At 46.7% G+C, this 12,827-nt stretch overlaps 2 protein-coding genes across 2 annotated transcripts in view; one reads left to right on the forward strand and one right to left on the reverse strand.

The window, feature by feature from the left end:
• Positions 1 to 12,827, forward strand: part of LOC138350608 (uncharacterized) — a 401,046-nt gene that overhangs the window by 205,965 nt on the left and 182,254 nt on the right. The window lies entirely within an intron of this gene.
• LOC138350685 (uncharacterized) overlaps positions 6,565 to 12,827 on the reverse strand; it is an 11,349-nt gene continuing 5,086 nt past the window's right edge. Inside the window, exon 2 of the mRNA XM_069301918.1 lies at positions 6,565 to 9,196. Coding sequence (XP_069158019.1) covers positions 7,120 to 8,625 — 1,506 coding nt within the window. The 5' untranslated portion in view covers positions 8,626 to 9,196 and the 3' untranslated portion in view covers positions 6,565 to 7,119. The remainder of the gene's footprint in view (positions 9,197 to 12,827) is intronic.

The following is a 12,827-nucleotide window of genomic DNA, read 5'->3' on the forward strand; positions in this document are numbered from 1 at the left end:
ACATGTACATACTCCACTACATGTCCACTACATGTACATACTCCACTACATGTACATACTCCACTACATGTCCACTACATGTACATACTCCACTGCATGTCCACTACATGTACATACTCCACTACATGTCCACTACATGTACATACTCTACTACATGTCTACTACATATACATACTCTACTACATGTACATACTCCACTACATGTCCACTACTTGTACATACTCCACTACATGTCCACTACATGTACATACTCCACTACATGTCCACTACATGTACATACTCCACTACATGTCCACTACATGTACATACTCCACTACATGTCCACTACATGTACATACTCCACTACATGTCCACTTTATGCACATACTCCACTACATGTCCACTACATGTACATACTCCACTACATATCCACTACATGTACATACTCCACTACATGTCCACTACATGTACATACTCCACTGCATGTCCACTACATGTACAAACTCCACTACATGTCCACTACATGTACATACTCCACTACATGTCCACTACATGTACATACTCCACTACATGTCTACTACATGTACATACTCCACTGCATGTCTACTACATGTACATACTCCACTACATGTCCACTACATGTACATACTCCACTACATGTCCACTACATGTACATACTCCACTACATGTCCACTACATGTACATACTCCACTACACGTCCACTACATATACATACTCCACTGCATGTCCACTACATGTACAAACTCCACTACATGTCCACTACATGTACATACTCCACTACATGTCCACTACATGTACATACTCCACTACATGTCTACTACATGTACATATTCCACTGCATGTCCACTACATGTTCATACTCCACTACATGTCCACTACATGTCCACTACATGTACATACTCCACTACATGTACATACTCCACTACATGTCCACTACATGTACATACTCCACTACATGTCCACTACATGTACATACTCCACTACATGTCCACTACATGTACATACTCCATTACATGTACATACTCCACTACATGTACATACTCCAGTACATGTCCACTACATGTACATACTCCACTACATGTTCACTACATGTACATACTCCACTGCATGTCCACTACATGTACATACTCCACTACATGTCCACTACATGTACATACTCCACTACATGTACATACTCCACTACATGTACATACTCCACTACATGTCCACTACATGTACATACTCCACTACATGTCCACTACATGTACATACTCCACTACATGTACATACTCCACTACATGTACATACTCCACTACATGTCCACTACATGTACATACTCCACTACATGTCCACTACATGTCCACTACATGTACATACTCCATTACATGTACATACTCCACTACATGTACATACTCCAGTACATGTCCACTACATGTACATACTCCACTACATGTTCACTACATGTACATACTCCACTGCATGTCCACTACATGTACATACTCCACTACATGTACATACTCCAGTACATGTCCACTACATGTACATACTCCACTACATGTTCTCTACATGTACATACTCCACTGCATGTCCACTACATGTACATACTCCACTACATGTCCACTACATATACATACTCCACTACATGTCCACTACATGTACATCACTACATGTCCACTACATGTACATACTCCACTACATGTCCACTACATGTACATACTCCACTACATGTCCACTACATGTACATACTCCACTACATGTCCACTACATGTACATACTCCACTACATGTCCACTACATGTACATACTCCACTACATGTCCACTACATGTACATACTCCACTACATGTCCACTACATGTACATACTCCACTACATGTCCACTACATGTACATACTCCACTACATGTCCACTACATGTACATACTCCACTACATGTCCACTACATGTACATACTCCACTACATGTACACTACATGTACATACTCCACTGCATGTCCACTACATGTACATACACCACTACATGTCCACTACATGTACATACTCCACTACATGTCCACTACATGTACATACTCCACTACATGTCCACTACATGTACATACTCCACTGCATGTCCACTATGTGTACATACTCCACTACATGTCTACTACATGTACATACTCCACTGCATGTCCACTACATGTACATACTCCACTACATGTCCACTACATGTACATACTCCACTACATGTACATACTCCACTACATGTACATACTCCACTACATGTACATACTCCACTACATGTCCACTACATGTACATACTCCACTACATGTCCACTACATGTACATACTCCACTACATGTACATACTCCACTACATGTCCACTACATGTACATACTCCACTACATGTACATACTCCACTACATGTCCACTACATGTACATACTCCACTGCATAATCCACTACGTGTACATACTCCACTACATGTCTACTACATGTACATACTCCACTGCATGTCCACTACATGTACATACTCCACTACATGTCCACTACATGTACATACTCCACTACATGTCCACTACATGTACATACTCCACTACATGTCCACTACATGTACATACTCCACTACATGTCCACTACATGTACATACTCCACTACATGTTCACTACATGTACATACTCCACTACATGTCCACTACATGTCCACTACATGTACATACTCCACTACATGTACATACACCACTATATGTCCACTACATGTACATACTCCACTACATGTACATACTCCACTACATGTCCACTACATGCACATACTCCACTACATGTACATACTCCACTACATGTCCACTACATGTACATACTCCACTGCATGTCCACTACATGTCTACTACATGTACATACTCCACTGCATGTCCACTACATGTACGTACTCCACTACATGTCCACTACATGTACATACTCCACTATATGTCCACTACATGTACATACTCCACTACATGTCCACTACATGTACATACTCCACTACATGTCCACTACATGTACATATTCCACTGCATGTCCACTTCATGTCTTCTACATGTACATACTCCACTGCATGTCCACTACATGTACATACTCCACTACATGTCCACTACATGTACATACTCCACTACATGTCCACTATATGTACATACTCCACTACATGTACATACTCCACTACATGTCCACTACATGTACATACTCCACTACATGTACATACTCCACTACATGTCCACTACATGTACATACTCCACTACATGTCCACTACATGTACATACTCCACTACATGTCCACTACATGTACATACTCCACTACATGTACATACTCCACTACATGTACATACTCCACTACATGTACATACTCCACTACATGTCCACTACATGTACATACTCCACTACATGTTCACTACTTGTACATACTCCACTACATGTCCACTACATGTACATACTCCACTACATGTACATACTCCACTACATGTCCACGACATGTACATACTCCACTACATGTCCACTACATGTACATACTCCACTACATGTCCACTACATGTACATACTCCACTACATGTACATACTCCACTACATGTCCACTACATGTACATACTCCACTACATGTCCACTACATGTACATACTCCACTACATGTCCACTACATGTACATACTCCACTACATGTCCACTACATGTACATACTCCACTGCATGTCCACTATATGTACATACTCCACTACATGTCCTCTACATGTACATACTCCACTACATGTCTACTACATGTACATACTCCACTACATGTCCACTACATGTACATACTCCACTACATGTCCACTACATGTACATACTCCACTACATGTACATACACCACTACATGTACATACTCCACTACATGTACATACTCCACTACATGTACATACTCCACTACATGTACATACTCCACTACATGTCCACTACATGTACATACTCCACTGCATGTCCACTACATGTACATACTCCACTACATGTCTACTACATGTACATACTCCACTGCATGTCCACTACATGTACATACTCCACTACATGTCCACTACATGTACATACTCCACTACATGTACATACACCACTACATGTCCACTACATGTACATACTCCACTACATGTACATACTCCACTACATGTCCACTACATGTACATACTCCACTACATGTACATACTCCACTACATGTACATACTCCACTACATGTCCACTACATGTACATACTCCACTTCATGTCCACTACATGTACATACTCCACTACATGTCCACTACATGTACATACTCCACTACATGTCCACTACATGTACATACTCCACTACATGTCCACTACATGTACATACTCCACTACATGAACATACTCCACTACATGTCCACTATATGTACATACTCCACTGCATGTCCACTACATGTACATACTCCACTACATGTCCACTACATGTACATACTCCACTACATGTCCACTACATGTCCACTACATGCACATACTCCACTACATGTCCACTACATGTCCACTACATGTACATACTCCACTACATGTCCACTACATGTACATACTCCACTACATGCACATACTCCACTACATGTCCACTATATGAGCATACTCCACTACATGTCCACTACATGCACATACTCCACTACATGTCCACTACATGTACATACTCCACTACATGTCCACTACATGTACATACTCCACTACATGTCCACTACATGTACATACTCCACTACATGTCCACTACATGTACATACTCCACTACATGTCCACTACATGTACATACTCCACTACATGTCCACTACATGTACATACTCCACTGCATGTCCACTATATGTACATACTCCACTACATGTCCTCTACATGTACATACTCCACTACATGTCCACTACATGTACATACTCCACTACATGTCCACTACATGTACATACTCCACTACATGTCCACTACATGTACATACTTTACTACATGTCCACTACATGTACATACTCCACTGCATGTCCACTACATGTACATACTCCACTACATGTCCACTACATGTACATACTCCACTGCATGTCCACTACATGTACATACTCCACTACATGTCCACTACATGTACATACTCCCCTGCATGTCCACTATATGCACATACTCCACTACATGTCCACTACATGCACATACTCCACTACATGTACATACTCCACTACATGTACATACTCCACTACATGTCCACTACATGTACATACTCCACTACATGTCCACTACATGTTCATACTCCACTACATGTCCACTACATGTACATACTCCACTGCATGTCCACTACATGTACATACTCCACTTCATGCACATACTCCACTACATGTTCACTACATGTACATACTCCACTACATGTACATACTCCACTACATGTCCACTACATGTACATACTCCACTACATGTACATACTCCACTGCATGTCCACTACATGTACATACTCCACTACATGCACATACTCCACTACATGTACATACTCCACTACATGTCCACTACATGTACATACTCCACTACATGTCCACTACATGTACATACTCCACTACATGTCCACTACATGTACATACTCCACCACATGTCCACTACATGTACGGGCAACATAAATCATCGACTAGACAGTGTGACATTGTAATTGCCAGAATTAGGCTGGGATATCTATATCTATGGCAGGTGGCTGCAGGTAATGAATCCCCCAATGGTGAACATTCCAACTGTAAACTGTGAACAAGAGCTGGTACAACACTATATCTCCAACACTATATCTGTGATTGTCATGTTATCAATAATTTCAGACCAAATGGTATGAGGTACTTTGAGCTCTGTAACTACTTCATACACTCAGGAATATTGGAAGATATTCATGTGCTCTACCCAGAGTGTACTAGTGCAGGCTAATAGATCAGCCTCGCATATGATGTTGTCTCCTGATTCATGTATGACTAACCATCCTGTGAGATGGGGATATTAGATGAACTTATAGCTTGTCTTTGGTCTACACTGTGTAATCCCTCATATAGAATAGTGCAGCAGCACATTGCTGTGTATACTTTGTATTGGGGTCATTGGAAACAATTTGGTCTTGTATCAATAAATAGATTGACCCATAATGTAATTGATACAAGACCTCAGTAGAAATGTAAATAAATAAAAATAAATAAATAGATTATTTAGGTAAACGTACATACAAACATATTGAGATACAAGCAGAATGTTGGATTTCTAGATAGTGTTATTATATACTATGCCTAAAGCCACTAATATGCACAGCGTTTCATACAAGATGTGGGAAAAACACTTAAAAACTAAGACTTAAGACTAAATGAGATCAAAAGCATGAAGTGAACTGAAGTAGATGAAAGAATTACCATAATTACAAGTCGAATTAACAGCAACAATTGCAACTGACGAGCGATAGTAATTTTGAGTAAATATACTGACGGACTACAATTTTCTTAAGTTTATACATGTCAGTTATTAGCAGTTTTACAAGTTAGTCACTAATGATGTTTGATAATAGGAAGTCATAGGTTGACATTTAGGAGGTAAAGAATGTTATGTGGAGTCGATTAGGTAGTACTTAGTGCTTCTCTTAAACTTTTTTTTTTTTTATTATTTTTACATGCAGAGCATGCAAATTAAATACAATAAAAATACAGAATACATAAAGGAAAACAATAGACCACCGGCCAGAAGGGCCGACAGCCGAGCACAACAAAACAGCATAGCACAACAAAACACATACACAAGAAAAACATGAAAAATACAGCATACATCAAAACATAAAACAGAATACAATGGCAATCCAGCAATCACAGTACAAAACAACACCTCCAAAAAACAAAACATACAACAAGAGGCAACAGGTAAAGCAACAGAAAATCAATACATTAACGCCCCGTAACAAAAGGCGAGGCCAATTACAATAAAAAATCAGGCAGAAACACAAGTCACTAAACACCGGCCTGAAGGGCCAACATCAAAAACACAAGAAAACAAAAGAAAAATAAAACACACAGCAAGCACACAGACTACGAAAAGATCTCATACTTGTCCGGCCACTCTTCCGCCGGGAAGCGAATACAGTACGCTTCCCAAAGTAACATAATGTCCTCCGAAACATGGTCACTATTGAGCGTACGAGGATCGGGCATTAACTCTGGCACACCCACAATAAAACACTTAGCCCGACGATCCAGATGGTAGAAGGGCACCACGGAGCAGGACGCACACGGTCAACAATTTCAAAATGCAACGGATGGTCAGCATCCATCGCCACTCCGGAGGCCAAGATGAGAGGGAGAGGCTCCTTCCCAAGAGGCCGGGCAATGGGCAGCACACTGGGAGCCTCCTCAGCTGCCTCACAGGGCTCCTCGGCAACCACTGAACGTTGCACCTGCCGGGACCCCCCACGCTTGGCATCCTTTTTCAGCACCAGCTTGATGCCTCGGCTCGCACCAGGATCCACACCATCCACGCCCGTAGGAGCAACCACCTCCCACTGCGGAGAACCTTCTGCAGGAGAAAGAACAGGAGGTAAATTAGACGCACAATCATCGTCAACAGCTGACACATGGACATCAGCCACCACCAGCGTCGTAGAGCACGAGGCACCCGGAACCGCCACACCATCTCCCGAAGCTCCACCCGCGTCGTAGTCCTCCATATCAGCCCAAGCAGTAGAAGAGCGCCTAGAACGCTTGGGCACTGGCCGCACATCCTCACAGCCGGAGGCGGACCCAGAACCACGGCCCTCACGAACCGGGCGAACCAACGCCCGTCGCAGTACTTCAGCAGCCTCAACCACATGGGGAACCGGGCCGCACACAACAGGATGCTCCGCAGCACCCCCAACACCCAACACAGCCGGAACACCTGGCGACCACGCAGGACCAGGCGCAGCAGCAGGAGTCGAGGAAGACGCAGACGCACTCGGCTGAGGGGCAACAAGCACCGGGGGCATGTCGGGTGACGCAGGAGGGGCCGCATCAGCAGCGACTGGGACCTGCTCCACTTCATCTCCGGAATCCACGCCCTGAGGGAGCGGCGGGAAATCCTCCTCCCGGAATAACTTAACGGGCGCAGCAGGTGTCTCAGAGCACCCGGCAGCCTGATGCCCCAACTGGCCACACCGGAAACAAGTACGGGGCTGCCGGGCATAGTACACCCGAACGTAGTAGCCCAGCAGCCGGACAGAAGATGGGATATCCGACCGCAGGCGCATACCTAATGTACGGACATTCGTCTGCTTCCCAGCATACATCCCCGAGGACAGCTTGTTCACCCGCACACTGATGACTGCACCATACCTCCCGAAGAAGCGCCGGAGAAGGTTTTCAGGGAACTCCAGGGGCGCACCGTGCACACTGACATATGTCAGGGCACCACTTCGGTCCGAGATCGTAACGGAGCCGGCGCCATCCGGCAACTGCAATGAACGCCCCTCGTTCCGCCGGAGGAAGTCCCAATACTCCTCCTCCCCCACGAACTTGACAATCACCCGGTGGGCCGTAACAAGCTCAACGCCATACACAGCTTCCACCGGGACACGAAGCATGTCACACATAACTAACTCAACGGCCGGATAACCAGCCTTACACGTGAATTCCAGTCCCACGGAATTTACCCTCAACACAGGAGGAATAGCCAGGCCCCCCATGGCAAAAGGGCCACGTCAGCACGCAGCCAGGCAGGCAACAACACTCTCTTCTCTTAAACTGGTTGAGAGATGGACAGTCGTTGACGTGATTGGAAAGGTCATTCCACATTCTGGGTCCCTTGATTTGCAAAGCGTTTCTAGTTTAGTTAAGTCTCAATCTTGAATTATGAAATAGATATTTGTTTCTAGTGTGGTGCCCCCAAGAGTTGTGTTACAACCCTTTAGGAAGCGTTTAAGGTCAGGATTGGCATTACAGTTCAGAGTTTAATATATATATAGAGTACACATGAGAGGATGTGCAGTGACATAATATCTAACAAATTAAAAATTTAAATAAATGTCCGAGTGCTGTCTAGAGCCAGAGTTTGTTATTGTTCTAATAGCTAATTTATATGGAGTAATTAGAGGACGAAGATAATTTTGGGTAATAGAACCCCAAGCACATATACCATAGTTGAGATAAGGATAGATGAGAGAGCAATAGAGCGTTACAAGCAAGGCCGAGGTACATAATATCTGATTTTAGAAAGAATGCCAACTGCTTTAGAAACTTTTTCTTTTGAATAAGGCACTGGAAAAAAATCAGCTTGTTATCAATGAGAACACCAACAAGTGTAATTTCCAGGGTGGTGGTCACCCGGTGATGTTTGGTGAGATGTGGAGCTGCTTGTCGGCCCACCCACTTTAAGGCCCACTATAAATATACAGAATAAGGCCATTGCTGCCCTGCCGCCAACACTCACATCCACATCTCACCAAACATCACCAAGAACAGAAAACGGGACATCATCTCAGTTTCGCGAGCCGCAACAATCTTCTTGTACATCAGTTTTTGTCCTTAGGTAAAGTATACGTCAGAATGTGACGTGCTATAACGAGAACGGGTTGGGTGAAGGGTAGGGAAGGTGGTGAAGGGTAGGGAAGGTGGTGAAGGGTAGGGAAGGTGGTGAAGGATAGGGAAGGTGGTGAAGGGTAGGGAAGGTGGTGAAGGGTAGGGAAGGTGGTGAAGGGTAGGGAAGGTGGTGAAGGGTAGGGAAGGTGGTAAAGGGTAGGGAAGGTGGTGAAGGGTAGGGAAGGTGGTGAAGGGTAGGGAAGGTGGTGAAGGGTGGGGAAGGTGTTGAAGGGTAGGGAAGGTGGTGAAGGATAGGGAAGGTGGTGGAGGGTAGGGAAGGTGGTGAAGGATAGGGAAGGTGGTGAAGGGTAGGGAAGGTGGTGAAGGGTAGGGAAGGTGTTGAAGGGTAGGGAAGGTGGTGAAGGGTAGGGAAGGTGTTGAAGGGTAGGGAAGGTGCTGAAGGGTAAGGAAGGTGCTGAAGGGTAGGGAAGGTGGTGAAGGGTAGGGAAGGTGGTGAAGGGAAGGGAAGTTGGTGAAGGGTAGGGAAGGTGGTGAAGATTGGGGAAGGTGGTGAAGGGTAGGGAAGGTGGTGGAGGGTTGGGAAGGTGGTGAAGGGTAGGGAAGGTGGTGAAAAGTAGGGCAGGTGGTGAAGGGTAGGGTAGGTGGTGAAGGGTAGGAAAGGTGGTGAAGGGTAGGGAAGGTGGTGGAGGGTAGGGAAGGTAGTGAAGGGTAGGGAAGGTGGTGAAGGGTTGGGAAAGTGGTGAAGGGTAGGGAAGGTGGTGAAGAGTGGGGAAGGTGGTGAAGGGTAGGGAAGGTGTTGATAGGTAGGGAAGGTATTGATGGGTAGGGATGTTGATGAAGGGTAGGGAAGGTGTTGATGGGTAGGGAAGGTGTTGATGGGTAGGGAAGGTGGTGAAGGGTAGGGAAGGTGGTGAAGGGTAGGGAAGGTGGTGAAGGGTAGGGAAGGTGGTGAAGGGTAGAGATGGTGGTGAAGGGTAGGGAAGGTGGTGAAGGGTAGTGAAGGTGGTGAAGGTTAGGGTGGGGAAGGTGGTGAAGTGTAGGGAAGGTGGTGAAGGGTAGTGAAGGTGGTGAAGGGTAGGGAAGGTGGTGAAGGTTAGGATAGGGAAGGTGGTGAAGGGTAGGGAAGGTGGTGAAGGGTAGGGAAGGTGGTGAAGGGTAGGGAAGGTGGTGAATGGTTGGGAACGTGGTGAAGGGTAGGGAAGGTGGTGAAAGGTAGGGAAGGTGGTGAAGGGTAGGGAAGGTGGTGAAGGGTAGGGAAGGTGGTGAAGGGTAGGGAAGGTGGTGAAGGGTAGGGAAGGTGTGAAGGGTAGGGAGGGTGGTGAAGGGTAGTGAAGGGTAGGAAAGGTGTTGATGGGGTAGGGAAGGTGGTGAAGGGTAGGGAAGGTGTGAAGGGTAGGGAAGGTGGTGGAGGGTAGGGAAAGTGGTGGAGGGTAGGGAAGGTGGTGAAGGATCGGGAAGGATGTGAAGAGTAGGGAAGGTGGTGAAGGGTAGGGAAGGTGGTGAAGGGTAGGGAAGGTGGTAAAGGGTTGGGAAGGTGGTGAAGGGTTGGGAAGGTGGTGATGGGTAGGGAAGTTGGTGAAGGGTAGGAAAGGTGGTGAAGGATAGGGAGGGTGGTGTATGGTTGGTAAGGTGGTGAAGGGTAGGGAGGGTGGTGAAGGGTAGGGAAGGTGGTGAAGGGTAGGGAAGGTGGTGAAGGTTCGGGAAGGTGGTGGAGGGTAGGGAAGGTGGTGAAGGGTAAGGAAGGTGGTGAAGGGTAGGGAAGGTGGTGAAGGGTGGGGAGGGTGGTGAAGGGTAGGGAAGGTGGTGAAGGGTAGGGAAGGTGGTGAAGGGTAGGGAAGGTGGTGAGGGGTTGGGAATGTGTTGAAGGGTAAGGATGGTAGTGAAGTTTAGATAAGGTGGTGAAGGGTAGGGAAGGGGTGGTGGGAAGGGAAGGTGGTGAAGGATAGAGATGGTGGTGAAGGGTAGGGAAGGTGGTGAAGGGAAGGGAAGGTGGTGAAAGGTAAGGATGGTAATAATAGGTTTTGAGGGTGGTGAAGAATAGGGATGGTGGTGAAGGATAGAGATGGTGGTGAAGGGTAGGGAAGGTGGTGAAGGGTAGGGAAGGTGGTGAAGGGTAGGAAAGGTGGTGAAGGATAGGGAAGGTGGTGTATGGTTGGTAAGGTGGTGAAGGGTAGGGAGGGTGGTGAAGGGTAGGGAAGGTGGTGAAGGGTAGGGAAGGTGGTGAAGGGTAGGGAAGGTGGTGAAGGGTAGGGAAGGTGGTGAAGGGTAGGGAAGGTGGTGGAGGGTAGGGAAGGTGGTGAAGGGTAGGGAAGGTGGTGAAGGGTAGGGAAGGTGGTGAAGGGTAGGGAAGGTGGTGAAGGGTAGGGAAGGTGGTGAAGAGTATGGAAGGGGATGAAGGAGAAGGGAACGCGATGAAAAGTTAGGAAAGGGGTAAAGGGTAGGGAGGATGGGCATCCTGGTGACGCCTGCGGTGACGAGCAGCGTCTCTCTCACTATCAGCCACAACACCGCTGATGATACAAACACACCACTGTCACAGGGCCACATTGTCTCCTCTGAGGAGACACCACTGTCACAGGGCCACATTGTCTCCTCTGAGGAGACACCACTGTCACAGGGGCCCACATTGTCTCCTCTGAGGAGACACCACTGTCACAGGGGCCACATTGTCTCCTCTGAGGAGACACCACTGTCACAGGGGCCACATTGTCTCCTCTGAGGAGACACCACTGTCACAGGGCCCACATTGTCTCCTCTGAGGAGACACCACTGTCACAGGGCCCACATTGTCTCCTCTGAGGAGACACCACTGTCACAAGGCCCACATTGTCTCCTCTGAGGAGACACCACTGTCACAGGGGCCACATTGTCTCCTCTGAGGAGACACCACTGTCACAGGGCCCACATTGTCTCCTCTGAGGAGACACCACTGTCACAGCGGCCACATTGTCTCCTCTGAGGAGACACCACTGTCACAGGGGCCACATTGTCTCCTCTGAGGAGACACCACTGTCACAGGGGCCACATTGTCTCCTCTGAGGAGACACCACTGTCACAGGGCCCACATTGTCTCCTCTGAGGGGACACCACTCTCACAGGGGCCCACATTGTCTCCTCTGAGGAGACACCACTGTCACAGGGGCCCACATTGTCTCCTCTGAGGAGACACCACTGTCACAGGGGCCACATTGTCTCCTCTGAGGAGACACCACTGTCACAGGGGCCACATTATCTCCTCTGAGGAGACACCACTGTCACAGGGCCACATTGTCTCCTCTGAGGAGACACCACTGTCACAGGGGCCCACATTGTCTCCTCTGAGGAGACACCACTGTCACAGGGGCCACAT

This window comes from Procambarus clarkii, chromosome 46 (assembly GCF_040958095.1).
Source record: "Procambarus clarkii isolate CNS0578487 chromosome 46, FALCON_Pclarkii_2.0, whole genome shotgun sequence".
NCBI lineage: Eukaryota > Metazoa > Arthropoda > Malacostraca > Decapoda > Cambaridae > Procambarus > Procambarus clarkii.